At 56.3% G+C, this 17,037-nt stretch overlaps 1 protein-coding gene and 1 gene segment (V, D, J or C); both read right to left on the bottom strand.

Moving 5' to 3' along the window:
• Nucleotides 1–1,952: 1,952 nt before the first annotated feature.
• Nucleotides 1,953–9,653, bottom strand: LOC119146337. Its single transcript, XM_037383839.1, is given in 7 exon segments — nt 1,953–2,056; nt 2,670–2,853; nt 8,401–8,520; nt 8,522–8,587; nt 8,589–8,654; nt 8,656–8,750; nt 9,544–9,653. Coding segments are annotated over 7 exon segments (681 nt in total). The 5' UTR covers nt 9,590–9,653.
• A 1,552-nt stretch (nt 9,654–11,205) lies between these two features.
• LOC119146336 lies at nt 11,206–15,646 on the bottom strand. The segment is given in 3 exon segments: nt 11,206–11,282; nt 14,709–15,071; nt 15,595–15,646. Coding segments are annotated over 3 exon segments (492 nt in total).
• Between the last annotated feature and the right edge of the window lie 1,391 nt (nt 15,647–17,037).

Below are 17,037 nucleotides of genomic sequence, written 5' to 3'. Positions count from 1 at the left end.
ACACCCTCTATGCCAGAAACAGTTCCCTGCACAGCACGGCAGTTGCACGCATGGGCAGGGCTAAGGCGACTCACAGGCTGACGCTGAAATCAGCCTGGCCAGGCCACAGACGACGGCACCCAGTGCCCAAGCCCCCACAGCTGCTCTGTGCTGCCTGGCCTTCCCCCAGGCAGGAAGCAGCTTTCCCCCAGGCCAGCTCTTCTCCTGGAGGACATGTTGCCCACCTCTGCCTGCTGGTCTGCTCCCCCATTCAGCTCTTGGATAGACTTGTACAGCATGGTCCCGCTGCAGAAGAGATGAGGCAGGGCTGAGGGCAGCACACAAGTGTAGGGCATAAGAAAGGCTCCAGGGACGGACAGAGCGCACTGAGAAGAGACTTCCTCAGGCTCCCAACACACAGCAGCCGGAGGGTTTTCCAAAATCCTGTCATCATGTCGTTCCAGGAAGGAGCATTGCCACGTGGCATGTCACTTATGTACCTTTCCTCTTACCTTGAGCTCTGACCTGTGAGGGGACGCATCCTCGAGCAGCTGCTCTAAGGAATACCTGAAGAAGCAACGTGCCGCAGGGAAACCAGAAAGCAAGAGCAGCAGCAAGGCACCAATGCAGAAACTGTGCTGATCTCCTGCATTGCCTGTCACCTCAGCAGAGCCATTGGGCAGAATACTCACGTAAGCCACAGCGAAGGCACGGGGACCTCAGATCTTTCACCGCCTTCGGCTGCCTCTCAGGCCACTGACCCCGGCCCTCCCTGGAAGAGGGTCTTGGCCTGCAGAGCTCTGGGGTGGACGGGGGAAGGAGCGCTGCCCGGGGACACCTGAGGGCCCTTCCCCCAAGCTCAGCCTTGCACCGGCACGTCCCCTCCCTCCCCTGGCTCGTCGCACAGCCGGAGCATCTCCCTGTGCCAGGGTGTCTTGCACAGCAGCGAGGTGCACGGCACTGGCCGAGACCTCGACTTGCGCTGGCTGCAGGACGCTCTATTTCCCTGTGGTGTTCAGCAACGTGGTGAATGGCCGCTCTGCCTGGGGAACTACCCGCTGCCTGCTACGAGACGTGCTGTGGGGGCTTAGCCTTTCTCTGCTGGTACCAGAGCAGACGAGGAATCGTACCGTCAGTCAAAGCCAGGCTTACCCAGCGGTTGCCTCAGGAAGTCAACGATGACGAGATACGCAAGGACCATGCTGAGATGGATCGTCCTGCATGTGTGAGAGCGACTCAAAGACCGCCCGCGTCCCCACCGGGAGCTCTGAGAGAGCAGAGCTGCCAGAACGACTCTGCCAGGGAACCCAGAACGAGAAAGGGAGGAGGAATTCTTGTTCTTACGCATGCCTGAAATGCCTGTGCTGTGCTCCTGCCTCCTCCAGCAGTGGCACCTGTTGCTCCTGCACTCAGCAGCTTCTGCCTTGCCAGGGTGGAGGGGCGACAGGCCTGCAGCTGGGGACCAACCTCTCTGACACATCCTCCCATGCAATGTCGTGGGAATCTCTCCTTCCCTGATGCCTGTGTCCTCTCTCTCACAGCACAAGGCCTTGGTGGGGTTGGCCTGTCCTAGCACCTTCACGGTGCCTAGCGCCAAGCTCCTGTCAGCACAGCCCAAGGCTGCAGCTCTTACAAAACATCATCTTCAACACCCCCAAGCCCTGCAGACACCAACTGTCCCACTCAGCCCCACAGGCACTGTGGACTTTCTCCTTCTATCCAAAGAAGATCGGTACTCGAGGAAGCAACACATGAAGCTTTGTGCCCCGCTGCTCAACCCCTCTTATAAATCAGCTTCTGCCAAGCTCACCCAACACCACACAGCCTTTCCCGATGACCGTAACCCTGCCAATTTCCCTTCCTCCAAACCAGCTGGATCTCCAGCTGTCCTGCCCTTACTTCCAGTCCCATCAAACAAACCTGCAAACTGTTTCTGCTCTTCCCATAGCATGATGTAGGTTGGACAGGGCCGGTCAGGCTGTGTCCAGACGAGTCTTGAAAACGTCCAAGGCCAGAGCCTGCACAACATTTATGGACAGTGCATTCCAGTCCTGAGCTTTTTCAGGGTCAAAAAGAACTGGAAAATAAGGTCCTCACACGTCAGTAGAATTCCGCAGGTTCCAAACTGTGTCTGTGGCCTCTCGGCCTACCGGCACCGTGCACTTGGAGAAGAGCCTGGCTTCATCTTCTCCCGTGCTCAGAGCACGTAGCTGTAGACACCCATAAGGTCTCCCTTTGAGCCTTCTTTTGCTAATGCCTCGTTCCCTCAGGCTCTGAGTGCATCATGTCCTCAAGCTCCCTGCCTGCCTTGGGGCCCTCCCGCTGGACTCCCTCCAACACGCCTGTACCTTGCCTGCACACCGAGGAGCCCCAGACTGAACGCAGGAGCCCAGGATGGTCTCAGGAGTGCCAAAGAGAGGAGAAGGATGACTTCCCTGCCTGTGCTGGCTCCGCTTTCCCGCTGGCATCTCAGAGCGCAGTAGGTGTGCTTTGCCACAAGGGCACACTGCTGACTCACCTGCAGCCAACTGGCCACCAGGCATCCCCTGCCTCCCAGCTGCCTGACCTCCAACCTGTGTCTACAGCACGGTCCCAGGGCCCTCCAGAAGCTGAAAGGTGCCTCTCCCCGGAGGAAGTGCTCGATCATGGCTCAGGCCTTTGGAGAACAATCCTCTTCTGGTGTGTCCTACCTGCATGGTCGCTTCTGGTGGAACTGCCAGCGTAAATTCCTTCTGCCTGTGATCTGTCAAGCCAGAAAGGTATTTCAGCGTTGCCTGGCTCCGTGTCCGCCGTATCTATCCGTTTGTCAGCTTTGGCACTGGGCTCATGCTCCACCTCGCTTTCTATAAGCCTGCCAAAGGCTGATCCATGCATCTGAACAGGGTGAGATTGCAGGCTCAGGGTTCAGCCAACCCCCAGGTGCAAGGCAAGGAGGGATCTTCCCTCCTTGGGCTCATTGGCCAGGAATTAAGTCACGAGCATGATCATGCCTCCTGCCTAGAACCATTCTCTCAACGGCAGCTCTCGGTGGATGCTGGGGGGAGCTAGGAGCAAGACAAGTAGGATCCTTCTGCTGAGGATTCACTCCTGTGTTCCAAGCCCCTGGGCTTGGACTTGGCTGAAAAAGTCGCCCCCATACCCAATCTCCACAGCTTTCCTCACTGGCACAGAGGCTGGGGAGGCACACGCCCAGCCTAACCACAACCCACAGCACCATGTTGCCCTCTGCTTTACAGCCAGGCTTCATCCATCCCTCCAAGTACCCACCTGGAGAACCCCTGGCGGCCTGTGCTGCCCTGGGCTCCAGGACACCACCGCTGAGGCAAGCGTGCTGGCTGGCCGCTTTGAACCGCATGCAAAGAATGCCTGGAGAAGGGATCCTTTACCACCGGTTCACGGCGAGGGCCTCTGCCGCTGCACAACCAGGTTTTCCTCTGTGCTTCAGAAGCCCAAGAACGTCGACTCTGAACAGCTGAGTGCTGTTCAGAGCCGTGCAGGCTTCCTCTCCACCACAGACCTTGTGCTCAGGAATTGGCTGCAGTGCTGGGGGAAGAGGATTCTCTTACCTGTAAATCTCATCCCTTCTGGGAGATGGAATTGTCTCTTGGCAGCCACCACAGCCTCATATCCTATTTCCTCCACGAAAACCCCGATGTCTTGACAGAAATGTACAAGTGGAAGGATGGAAATCCCTACACCCCTGTCCCTCCACCGAGAGGGGATTATGGCTAATGAAGCACATACAAGCATAGCAAAAATGTGAAAAGGCCAACACCATTATAAGGGCGTTTCTGTTGCGTGCCTGGCAAGTAAGGCCTTTTGCCAAAGCCCTGCCAGAGCGCTGCTACTGGCTCTTGGCACGACCTCTAGCTTGCTTGCCCAACGGAGACCATGGAAAGATAGAAAAGGGGCACAGGACCCACCCAAGTTTTAGACCTCAAACTAAGGGCATTGCTGCCAGCGGTTGTCCTTTCCAATGGAGATTTAAATCATGCTGCAGCTCTTCTGTGCAGAAGACGGGCACTGAGCTGTCTCAGGCTGCGCTTCTCATTTCAATGCTGTGGCCTGGTTCTGTGCCTCATGTGTCTTCACCTACACGGGAGCCCCCGAGAAAAGGTCACTAGGCAGAGTAGTGGCTGTTCTCTGCGTGGTTCTTCCTCTTCTGCTCAACACCTTGGTTTACACCCTAAGAAAGGAGGATGTGAAAGCTGCTCTGAGCAGGGTCAAGAGCTGGCATTTCTTCACATGAGGGAAACAACCAGCAGGGTGCCATCACCCTCACCCCCACATCACCGTAGGTCAGGGAGTTGGTGATCCAGGTATCCTGAGGAGGCCCTGGCCTCTGCTGTGCCCTGCTACAAGCAGAGCCTGGCCTTCAGGCCCGTGTTGTTCTGCACAGATCCCTTGGCCAGGGGACAAACTCAGCCCGTCCATTGCAGCCGATGAGCTTTCAGGCAGCTTCGGCTTGGTGCCAGTGATTGCACTGCCCTTGTGTCCTTGCCTCTATCTGAAGTGCAGCAGGAAGGTCTCATGTGAACATGGCTTCTGTTTCGCAGCAGAAATGCTGAATAGAGCTGTTTTATTTCATGACAATCGTCTTAGAGTTTGACTGACCAAGAGGGGTGACCTTTTCATGGGCAGGACGAGCGTGGTGTGCTGTGCCCTGACTGGAGCCACCTATTTGACAGCACGTAGCTTAGGGCTCCCAGCGTCTGAAGGACATAGGATTATCTGTACTGCCATCTCTTTCTTCAGTGGCATTCTCTGGATAAGAAATGGCCATTTACAGAGTCTGGGTGCCTTTCCACTGGGAATCAAACCAGCAGCTCCTGGTGCAAAACGTTTGGTGCAGCTGCAGGTCCCCGTGGGAACTGCCTTTGCAGGGGAAGGACAGTGATTTAAAGAATCACTCTAGCAATATATGAGCAAGCGCAGGTTATCTTTATTTGGCAGCGGTGGGTGCATGGGGGATCGCTGCCACCAAAGTCATGCACAGCAAGGGAACCTTTCAGCCCCTTCTTATACAAGTCACTCATGTCTATTCCATTAACTTTCCATGAACTCATTAACATATTTCACACCTGGACAATTAGCACAACATTCCCTCTGTCACCCATTCAAGGATTTAGTACATCTTCAAGTTAACAATATTAAGATATCTCATGCCTGGACAATTTAGCACCCTCCCTGTGTCACCCATTCAAGGATTTAGTACACCCTCAAGTTAACAATAAGGGTCTCCTCAGACAAACATGAGCACATGTTCTTTAAATAAATCGTATATGGCGCCATTATTCAATAGTGAAGCAGAGACAGAGCAAATGCCCGACTGGGCCCGCGCACACAGCCATGGAAGGCTGTTACGGGACACGTGGCCTAGGTGGTTTTCCTGGTGAAGCGGGAAGTGAGGAGGGATTATCGGAATGTCCCAGCCCCCCTGAACAATTAACTTGTTTCAGGCAGCGTGGGCCCGCACAAGGAAAAGGCAAGGAGAACCTGTGCTGTGTTGGTTGTGGCCTCCGTGCTGGAGGTGGACGTGGGGATGTTCGGAGCTGAAGCAGCAGCCCCAGGTGAGATGCAGGCGCGGTAGCTCAAACGCATCTGGGCAGCACATGGTGGTGTGGGAGCAGGGGGCACACGGGGTGGCATCCCTCCTCACCTGCAAACCAGCCCAGGGAAGGGGTGTCCCCTCTTCAGCCCTGGGGCAGGGACAGGGCTGGCCAGGGGCGGGGAATGAACACAGCCCTTGAGTTCTGCTTGTGACACTGCGGAGCCAGCACAACACTCGCCGTGTTACGGCTCTGCTGGATACTGGGGCAGAAGTAACCCTAATTCATGGCAATCTGCACCATCACCCCAAGACGAAAGCAATGACCGGTAACACAGTTGGGAAGGGGCTGTTGGGGGCAGAGGCAGAAGAGTTGTCTCCAAAAGTCTTTCTAACCTTGCAGCCAGGAGGAAACGAGCTACTTACAGTTGGGGTGGGCTTCCAGAGTGCCCTGCTCATATCACAGGCCCGCGATCCCTTAGCAGGAAAGGCTTTCCATATCCAGCGGGGGAAAATATTCCTCCCACATCCACCCAGCTCACAGCGGGGAGGACTTTGCCCCCCACATTATGCAGCCCCTCCCTCCAGGACAGTAGCCTCAGAGCAGGACTGGCTGCCTTCAGGGCTTGCTGACAGGTCTCCACCAAGCCAAACACTCCTAGAGCCTGGGGTTATCCAGCAGGGGCATTTGCCTTTCAGTAACCCGGGCTGGCCTGTAAAGCAAGCGACTGGGTCCTGGGTGTAGGACTGTAGGTCCCTGGCTTTTGGGCATGGTACAAAATGTTTTAACCAGAATGTATAAGCTAATGAACAATACTATATGGACATACGGTTTTGTTTAATAATCTGCACATCTTCTTGAAGAAAGAGAACATCCACATACTTTTGATTCAGGATGTGCCATGCAAGAACTATCAAGGATAATAGCTGAGGCAATTGCTGCTTGGGACAAGGTGACTCTGCAGAAGAATTACATCCAGGAAAGTTGTACCTCATCCTTGTTGCACAGGTAGCAAGAGATTTGTCCTTAAGCAAACTGCCTTCATTATAATACTATAACTCACAGCCCTTACACCAGATGCCTCGGCCCACAAAGGACACCCTTCCTCAACGAGCATGTGTAGTTGACCAGTAAGATTGTGTAACCGTTAAGTAGATTACCCTCCACTCAGTGTTAGAGGGTTGGAAATTAACAAATTCATATTCATCTACTCTGACTGTGGAAACTACCAAGTTGTGTGAGTTCACTCACCACTGAAAGCTAGAGGAACTTTTTATTAAAAGCAGTATCTCGTAGACTACATTACTCCCTCCTCTGGGAGGCAGTCCTTGACAAAGTTCTCCAGATGGGTCCTTCCCATGCACTGCCATTCTTCATAAAGTCCTTTCCACGGTCTGCAGTCCTTCAGGAATGGATTGTTCCAGTCTGGGTCCCCCTGCTGTACAGGTCCTGCTAGAAAAATGTCTCCTCCGTAGGCTCCTCTCTGTGGGCCGCAGTTTCTCTGAGGAGCCTCCTCCAGCACAGGGTTCTCTATGCTCTGCAGCTTCCTTCAGGGCATCTCCACCTGTTGTGGCATGAGGTCCTCCGTGGGCTGCAGGGTGGGTATGTGCTGCATCATAGTCCTCCGTGGGTTGGCACAAGACAAGCTGTGTCACCAGTGTCTTCTCCATGGCTGCAGGGGAGTATCTGCTCTGGCACTTCAGGCACCGGCTCCCCCTCCTTCCTCAAAGACCTCGGTGCCTGCCAAGTTGTTCTCTCACATTTTCTGACTCTTCTCTCGCAGGTGATGCACAGCACCTTTTACCCCTTCTTGCATATGTTATCAGAGAGGCGCTGCCAGCGCTGCTGATTAGCTCTGCTTTGGCCAGCAGCAGGACCGCCTTGGAGCCGGCTGTCATTGGCTCTGTCTATGGCTCTGACATGGGGGCAGCTTCTGGCAGCTTCTCGCAGAAGCCATCCCTGCAGCCCGTCCGCTACCACAGCCTTAGGTGAAACACGTGCACTGTCATTACCCTGGTGTGATTATGTGCAAAACCTGTTTTGTGTCTGCAGGATAAAGCCAGCCAGCTCAAGGCGCACAGAGGAGGCTGCTGGCAGCTCCCTCTTGCTACGGGCAATTACTGCACCCGCACCTGCAGGCAAAACAGCAGCAGAGCAAAGGCCAGCACAGCAATTAAAACAGGGGAAAAATAACAAGAATGCGTGAGCATTCACAGGGCAGCCAAACCATTTGCTCAGCTGCTCTGTAAATTAATGTTGCTCCTGCCTTTCTCTGCCTTTACAAGAGAGGGTATTTGCCTTCACGTGAGCCTAGAGACAGGCTCACTGCTACATCACTTCTGATGCCCCAGCCTCAGCGGCTGCGGCCCAAGGGGAGTCTGGCTTGTCCCAGACACACCCCTTCTGCGGCCACATGAGTGTGTCACTGTGGAACTGCTCCCTCTGCAAGGGCAGGGGCTGGTCCCAGACCCCTGAGGAGATCACCAAGGTCAGGCGGGAGCTGCTACCACTGAGGGATTTAATGTTTCTTTTCCTTTCTTTTCCTGGTACATGGGAATTCTTTGGGTGGCTGCAGCAAAGGGGATGTTCTCCAGCTTTGCATTATCCTCCACACATAGGCTTGAGATGTGGACAGGCTCGATATCTGGAAGGGCCTTGAAAACGTCCACTCTGCGGTGCTTTCTTGAGCGCTTCTCATCATCAAAGAGCCTGGATCCAGACGCAGCTGCACAAGTCACACAGGCCTGTGCCTCACAGCAGTACAGGCTGGGGAGGCAGAGGCCCAGCCTCACCACAGCCCCAGGTGCTGCTGCTGAGTAGGCTGAGCTCAGAGCTCCAGGCAAGCAGTGGCAGGGAGGGATGTGCCCCTCACAGCACCGCCCATGTTTCTATGCGCTGCTGCGTGCTGTGGGCACCACTGTGGGCTCAGTGCACAGAAATAGGCAGCGCTGTCCTGGAGCTCAGCATCCCGCACATGCAGAACCACCTGGGAGGTCTTCCACAGACAGTGAAGACGAGAACCTCCCTGAATCCACCTGCGGTTTCCATTTGTGACACTCCCTGCAGCAGCATCTGAGGGACTGCTGTCTGGCGCTGCTGGTACCAGAAGATGTAGGGATTGGTCAGAACTGGTGGAGAAATTGCAGCGCAGAGCTGTGCTGTGTCCTCTCTGGATGGTCATTTCTGCAGGGAACTGGAGCACAGAGTCCTTTTGGGCATGACCTGTAAAGGCAGAAACTATCTTTCAGCCTTGCTTGCCTGTGCACCAGTCCATCTGTCACTTCCTGGGCTTGCTCACTGTCCCCGCTCTCCATCTCACTTTTCCCAGGCTCTGAGATGCTGAGCTGCTTGTCCCTGCACCCTTCTTTCTGCAGCTGCTTGCCACTCCTCACCGCCCAGATCATCCTGCTTTCCAGCAGTGCGCACATGTCTTTCCAGCCACTCTTTCTCTCCGTATCTGCCTCTGAGCTTTGTTAACTGCTGCTGTCTCCTTCAGCAGCAGCAGCCATGAGCTGTCCTTCTCCCACCTCTGACTGTATCTTCTTGCTAGCGAAGCTCCTCCATATGACACACCACGTCCTCTGCCCTTGCCCTGTCCCTGTACAGCATTTCAGCTCTCCTTGACTCTAGTTAGCCTTCTCTGTTTGTCCCCCGAGGTTTAGAGACAGCCCTGCAGAGGCTGGTAACCTTTTCTCCAGCACACCTAGGAGAGAAGCTCCTAGATGCCACACAGCTCCGTTCCCCAGCGTCTTCCCTCTTTCAGGCTTGGACTGTATTAGCAGCACACTCAAGAATGCTCGGTACCTGCAAATGCAGGGTAAAGTCTTGTCCTTCCTCTTATGCTCGTTACTCCTGACATCTCCACATTATTTGCCATACCCACCTGCAGCCCCGGCTCTCCCTACAGAAACACTCCCTGATCCCCCAGGCCAGTCAGGACTGACACCTCCGTGCTTCCACCACCAGCTGCGCAAACTCTTGCCTCCTTCACCCCAGCCTGGAAGTGGCATCTCACCAAAGGCTGCCAGTCCCGCCAGGGCTGCCAGCACAATCAGGGCCATGTCACGCTCTCCCTTCACGGGGTGTGCAGGCACCTGCCAGCCGGAGGGACCTGATGCTTGCAACTTCACCTCTTCCTCTGCCTCTGCCCGATCAAAGAGGGCCTCCAAACCACAGCCCAGAGGGTGGAGCAAAACTCTCTCCCTGCTGCTCCAGGCAGGCCTCGTTGCACCTGTCCCCCAGCCTCTACCACCAGAACGTTCTCCAGAGCCTCGTGGTGTAGGTACCGGTCCATCAGAGGGAATGGCATCCCTGGTGATCTTCTCCTGGCATCGGACCCAGGTGTCGCACACTCTCCCTTCCCCTCTGGCCGTGGAGCAGGAACCTGAAGAGAAACATCTCTGTAAAGAGCATCTGCTGCAGAAACCAGCCGCACAGGGACAGGCACGCTCCCGCACTCTGGCAGGGGGAGGACACTGCCACACAGCTCTCCGTTGTACAGGCAGTCCCCCTGTGTCCCTTCACCTGCCCACATTAGCCACAGGCGCCAGGTGCTTGTCCCACCCTGGGCCCCAGAACCGCTATCCCCAGGCAAGCCAAAGGGCTGCTCGGTTTACTGCCTCCTGCTCCTGGAGCAGGGCTCCTCTGCCACTTCTCACCCAGGGCCCTTGGCTCACACAGCTGGCAGGGACTGCAGAAAACAGCTGGCGAGCGCAGCAGCCCCCATTCACAACCCCGCTCCCACAAGGCCTTCAGGGTCCTGCTGCTCAGCCGAGGCCGTGGCAGAAGGACGGTGGGCTGCCCTCTGCTCTCCAATGTCTGCAAACCTGCCAGGGGCTCCTGGTAATGCACTGTAGCTGCCACCACAGTCCCCAGCTGAGGCAGGACGAAGGGCTGAACCTTTCCCCTCTGCCTCTCAAGCCTGTGCACATGAACTTTCACAGCTGTGTCAGCTCCTGCAGCCGCACCGGCCTCGCTGGGGACTGGCTGGGACCAGGAGCCAACTTTGACATCTAGATGAACACGCCAACCAAATGTTTTATATATATATATATATATCTGTATTTAGTATCCAATCATTGGTAAAATATGCATGATCATTAGTGAAAGATGTAGCTTAGATAGAATATAATCATTTGCAAAGATGGAGTGCATCCTTCCTTGCTTGGAGGCAGGTGGTCAAGGCTGTGAAACCAGATATATGGCCTTCTATGGAAACCGGTGGTTAAAATCAAGTAGGTAAGGGAGGCTCCCTTGGTTCCTCCTGGTAGCCCGGGCCAGGCTTTGGTGGGATCTGAGAGGAGAGTGAAACCAGATGTCTCTGCATTGAAATTAGGTGATCTTGTTTATTCAACACTATAAGAGCTGGACCCTCTGACAGTGACTTTGGAGACCTCACCTACGAGTGGATGCCCTGTGTAGGACCTCCCAAATGCCGGGACAGGCTCTCCAAATCCTCACTGTAACCAGGGCTCCCAGCAGCTGTGGACCCGGATGACGGTAAAGTATTAAGGCAATTGGTGATGTATCTTTCTTAACCGCTGTAGCCTGTCATAGGCAGCAGTGATTAGGTGCCAGGCTGTCTCAGTTGTGACTTTCTGTTCTAACAGGGCCTGGCTATGTTAGTGGGGTGGAAGAGAATCCCCAGCCCTGCTGCTGAGCAGCAGCAATGCCCGGCTCATGTGGCCGGAGGACCTCTGCTGCCTGCCTCCATGTGCAGACCCAAGAGGAGTCGCTCCTCGCCAAGGACCACGACTGAAGGGCATGTTTTATCAGGGCATTTCACTTGCATGTCTGAAATCCTTTTTCCCTAGCTGTGCTACAAGGAACCATCACCTGCAGCAGCACAGCTGCACTTCCTAACCCAACCACAGTAAACCTTGTAACAAGCTGGAGTTCCTTCTTAATGAGGATAGCACCTGCAATGGTCCTTGTAGAAGAGGGAGGGATGGCATTTCTCCATACAGACGAGTAAGCCATTTGGCCACAGCACCGCCAAAGCGCTGCTCCTGGCCCTTGGCATGCCCCCTGGTTTGCCTGCCCGACCGAGGAGATCTTGGACATGGAGGAAACGGGTACAGAATCCATGCAGGTTTTACAGTCCAAACTAAGGGCGCTGCTGCCAGAGGTTCTGGGGGTTTTTTGATGGTGATTTAAACCACCTACTGATGGAGCTGCCATGGTTCTTTACACCTCTCTTACTCCCCTGCTGATTGCCTTGATTTATACCCTGAGAACTCAGGTTGTCCCAGCTGCTACTACCTGCTGATTTGCAGTCAACTTCTGTCCAGCTTGCGGTGGTTCACAGTAGCAATGATGTCAGATCTGTTTCCAATGGAAGAAAATGCTCTAAAAGCATGACCAACCGCAATGGAGTAATCCTTCTGTGGACGCGATCTGCACAGTGTCCTGTGCCCTGGCTGTGGCCTGCTGATGTAAGGGGGAGTTTGTGAGCATTGTGGACTGTCTGAGAAGGGCATATATGACTGTTAATTGAAAACACTTGATTCACAGAGGTGAGGAGTGGAATGTATTTGGTTTATGGGGCAAGGTTATGGTAGCAGGGGGGCTGCCGGGGTGGCTTCTGTGAGAAGATGCCAGTCAGTGCCGCCCCATGTTGTTCAGAGCCAGTTTCAGGTGGCTACAAGACGGACCTGCCACTGACCAAAGCTGGGCCAGTCAGTGACGGTGGTGGCGCCTCCACAATAATACATTTAAGAAGGTTGAAAAAGTGGTGCACAAGAGCATGTGGGAGAAGAGGAATGAGAATATGGGAGAGAAACAACTCTGCAGGCACTGAAGTCAGCAAAGAAGGAGGAGGGGATGAGGTGCTCCAGGTTCATGTGTGGCTCATGACACAGGTTGTCCTGATGAGCTGGTGATGCAGCTTGTCCCCCTGCAGCCCATGGAGGTTAAGGGTGGGGCAGACATCCACCTGCAGCCCATGGAGGAGCCCATGCCACAGCAGGTGGATGTGCCCTGAAGGAAGCTGTGACCCATGGAGATCCCATCATGGAGCAGGCTTCTGGCAAGATCTGTGGCCCCACGGGGGATCCACGCTGTAGCAGTTTGTGAAGAACTGCAGCCCACGGAAAGGACTCGTGTTGGAGAAGGACAGTCTCCCACGGGAGGGACCCCACACCGCAGCAGGGAAAGAGCATGAGGAGGAAGAGGCGGCAGAGGGAATGAGTATGAACTGACTGCAGCACCCATTGCACATCCTCCTGTGTTCCTCTGGGGGAGGAAGTAGGGACGTCAGGACGGAAGGTGAGCCCAGGCATAAGGAAGTGTTGCAGGGAAGGTGTTTTAAAATTTATTCTCATTTCTCATTCTCCTACTCTGATTTGATTGGCAAGAAATTAATTTCTCCAAGCTGAGCCTGTTTGCCTGTGACACCAACTGCTGGGTCAAAATTTCCCTGTCCTTGCCACAAACCATGAGCCTTCTTATTTTTCCATCCTGGTGAGGAGTGGGAGTGATAGAGCAGAGTGGGGGGAGACGTTGCAGCCAGGCAAGGTCAACCCAACTCCAACACGCCATGCTCATGCTGGCCCAGTACAGCAGTAGAGATAGTTAACTGTCACAGCAGTATCCAAACTAGCCAGCTGCAACAAGGCTTTTACCATCACATACCCCCTTAACTTCAATAAGTAGCTCCCGCATCTTGCCCCGGCAGAGCTGCCAATCCCTCACAAGGTTTCACAAGGTCATCTACTGTCCATGCTGTTTCCTCATCCTCTTCAGGCCAGTACACCCTGCTGCGTTCCTCTGCTGCATCTGGATTCTCTCTTCACCCAGGGCTCCTCTTGCAGCCAGCCTCTACCTTATCCAGCCCCCCTTCTACTTCACACATCTCCCTGGCACTCTCCTTGGTTTTTTATACATCCAGAACACACGTGCACTCTTTCTCCTCCCTCTGCTTCTTCCAGGTCTCTCTTCATCCAGTGGTCCCCTTCCATACCCCTTAGAGCTATTTAACTACTTAGCAGGAACCAGCCACAGCTGCGCATTATCCACATCAGCCAACCCACCGACCCTGAAGGCAGCCCACAGCTGTGTATTATCAATGTTAATTAACAGGACTTCATTGCTCTATAATTCCTCTACAGCTAACAAACTTCCCTTTGCAGAAGGGACATTGCAGCAGCAGAGCCACCTGGGAGGAGGTGACCAAAAAGCCCACTGCCCACACTCCCGGCGCTGGCAGGGAGCAGAGCTTCTTTGTCATGACAGTGCTTTTTGCCAAGCACTTTGCGTATGGTGACACCATGACTGAAGGCCATGGCTGAGAGGATCGGGAACTCAGGCATAGCCAGGAAGAAGCAGGAAAATAACAGCAGGAGACACAAAGGATTGCTCTGTTGGCAAGGAATCTTGGGGACAGCATCTGGGGGACGATGGTGGTGACACAGCAGATCTCCAGGAAGGAAAGCCTGACAGGAAGAAATGCACAAGGATCTGCAGGGAATTGCCTGATTTGAATGCCCAGGGAGCTTGTTAGTGTTAATAACAACTCCAAGCTGAGATCTTTGTGTGCGTCCTTGGGATGGGGAAAATTACCGGGTGGAAGCTGCTGCTGTGTTTGCCCAAGGCAGCCAGGCAAAGGTGAGACACCCACTAAGCTGAGCATCGTGCTGGAGCATTTGCGTTCGCTTTATTCTTGACATCGTGAACTCCCTGTGCCATGGCAGCACTTGGAGGACCTAGAGGTGTCACTTGGCCTTCCTAAAAGTCATGAAGAGCTCAGCATCCTTGGCAAGAGGAGAAGCAGCCTGAGGTGGCCTGGATGGGAATCGGTCCCCTCTGGGAAGGCGTTGCGGGACAATGCCGGCAGGCCTTTTCAGACAGGCCAGGGGACGCCACGGTACCCGCAAGGCTCTGACCCCGTGCTGGGCAAGCACGAGCGCGTGGTGGGAAACACGCTGCGCCCCGCTGCCTTGCACAGACCCTCTCAGGCTCCCCGTGCAGCGCGGCCCAAGCGCGGCTGTTTGCTGCCTCGGAGCACCGATGCGCAGCAGCCCTCGAGGAGGAGAGGTGCTGAGCCCGGGCAGCGACTGCAAGGGGCACCCGCTGATCCCGGTGCCGGTGCCGGTGCCGCAGGCGGTGGCGGGAAGCGCCCGCGGCCGGGCGGGCCGAGGCGGCAGCGCCCCCTGGCGGGCCCGGCCGGGGCTGTCCCCCCGCCCCCGACACACACGCCCGGCCCCGGCCGCCGAGGTTCGTGCCCGGCCGCAGCCCCGGCTCCGAGCCCCGTGTCTCCCACGGCGCAGTAATACACCGCCGCGTCCCTGCGCCGGGGCCGGGCGAGCCACAGGGCGCTGGACCGGCGGTCTGCCGCCACCGACATCCGCCCCGGAGGGTCCTGCACCTCTCTGGACCCTTTGTAACCGCTCGTGATGAATGCGGGGCCTCGGCCCGGGAGCTGGCGGTACCACACTATCGACTCTTCTGTCCGTATGCTGGGGTGTGAGCAGTTGATGGCGATGCCGGTGTCCTCGGTGGTCTCTGCCGACGGCTCCTGCTGCACCTGGGCTCTGCCCACAGCCACTGCCGAGGAGAAAAAGAAGGGGGAATCCTCAAAACCTGCTTTGTGCCCTGCCCCGCCTGCCGTTCGCCATGGCAAATCCCAGTCGGGAACATTCGGGCATGGGGGGGGGAGAAGTGTTTCCAGAGGATGTCTACAGGTGCATTAACGGAGGTGTCCGTTAACGGCTGGCAGACATACGAACGCGAGAGTGACAGGTGGAGTCACTGGAGAAAAACAGGGACAAAGGGAAGGAGCCCGAGGGGAAGCAGCAGCGGGGAAGGAGCCCGAGGGGAAGCAGCAGCGGGGAAGGAGCGGCTGCAGGCGCTCCGCGGCAGAAGGCGGAGGGAAGGAGGCAGCGGGCAGGGCTGGACAGCGAGAGCACGGCGAGTTTCCGCAGGGAAGGCGGGATGGCAGCAGAGGGAGGGAGGGACGCGAGCCCGGCGCGGCGGCAGGGCTCCGTGCAGAAGCCCGAGGGGACGGCAGCCCCGCGGGGGCCCCCGCAGGCCGAGCCCCGGCCCGCCCCCCGCCGCCAGCCCCGCGCACCCAGCAGCAGCGCGGCCAGCCCCGCCAGCCCTGCGCCCCGGCCCCGCCGCATGCCGCCGCTCCGCCGCCCGCGCCTCGCTGCCCCGCGCCAGCCCCCGCTCTGGGCGGCGGCCGCGGCGCCTCCTCTCCGCCGCCTCCTCTGCTCCGCGCCGCCGCCAGCTCCGCCCCGGGGCTGAGCCCGGCGCCGGCGCCGCTCGGGGGCTCGCCGCAGCCTGGGGCAGCAGCGGGGCCTCGGCCCGGGAGATGGAGCAGCTTCCAGAGCTGCCTCCCCGCTCCGGGGCTGGAAGCGGCAGCCCCCGCTGCCCTGCGGGTGCCGGGGAGCAGCCTCAGAGCCTGCCTTCTGCTGCCTCTGCAGCCCCAGCCCTGGGCCGCAGTGTCCTGTGCAGGCAAAGGCAGCGTGAGGACGCGTGTGCCCACGGGCATGCGGGGCTCAGGCTGAGCAGGGGTGTTGGGGAAGCACAGCGTTGGGCACAACGGACCTCCAGAGCTCATCGAGATCCACCCCTGCTTGCAACAATGCCCACTGCATGAGGTTACGCGAGGTCACAGTCGGTCCAGCCTTGGACAGGCTCGCTCAGGTTGGTACTGCAGGAACGTCCAGGCACATCCATTCCAGTTCTTGTTGTTGCTGTTGGCCTGTTGCTTAAGCACACCTCCCCGTGTTCCAGCAGTTCTTCATTGCCTTGGCTTCTGTTGCAGAGCACTTCCCGAGTGCAGTCCCTCTTCTCTGTTTCCTTTGAACAGGTAGATCCTGCCCCTGCTGGGAACAATTTTGGCTCCACAGAGATACCGTCTGTTCCTGTGGTTGGCTTTCATCCCTAAACTTGTGGTAAGCATCCTCCTTTCCATTTTCCCTGGCATTCATGAAAACATTGGAGTGTGGGTCCTGCTGCCTATCCCTGAGAGGCCCTGCTATTGTCTGCCTGCTGGGCTTTGCACCACTGCTCACAACTCCTGGAGCCTGCTAGTCCAGGCCCTTTGCTACTCACCTCTTCTTGATCCCTTTTGTCACCACTTTGGGGATCAACAAAGTATGGGAGAAGACGCCACTCCAGCTGTTGCCCAGCAGTGCTGAGAAAAGGGGAGCAATTGCCTCTCTTGGCCTCTTGGCAATGCTTTGTCTGAGGCGGCCGAGGATTCCCTTGGAACTCCTTGGCGCAGGGGCACAGTACTGGCTCATGGCCAGCTTGGTGTCTACCAAGGCAAAGGCAGCCTTCAGCACCTCAGTTTTTCCCCTATTCTGTGCCACCAGGGCCCTCATCTCATTGAGCATGCTCCTTCATTTGCTGTATTCTTCCTTTTGTTACCCATGCCCTTAGAGGAGCCCTTCTTGCCTTTGACATCCCTCCCTCGACTGACTTCCAGGTGGGCTTTCTCTTCCTTAACCTCATTGGAGGTTGTCTCTGTACGCCTCCCAGGTTACTTGTTGTGGCTTCCACCTTC

Source organism: Falco rusticolus, chromosome 4 (genome assembly GCF_015220075.1).
Source record: "Falco rusticolus isolate bFalRus1 chromosome 4, bFalRus1.pri, whole genome shotgun sequence".
Lineage (NCBI taxonomy): Eukaryota > Metazoa > Chordata > Aves > Falconiformes > Falconidae > Falco > Falco rusticolus.
Note: the sequence above shows the minus strand (reverse complement) of the source record. Positions and strands in the feature narration are given on the sequence as shown.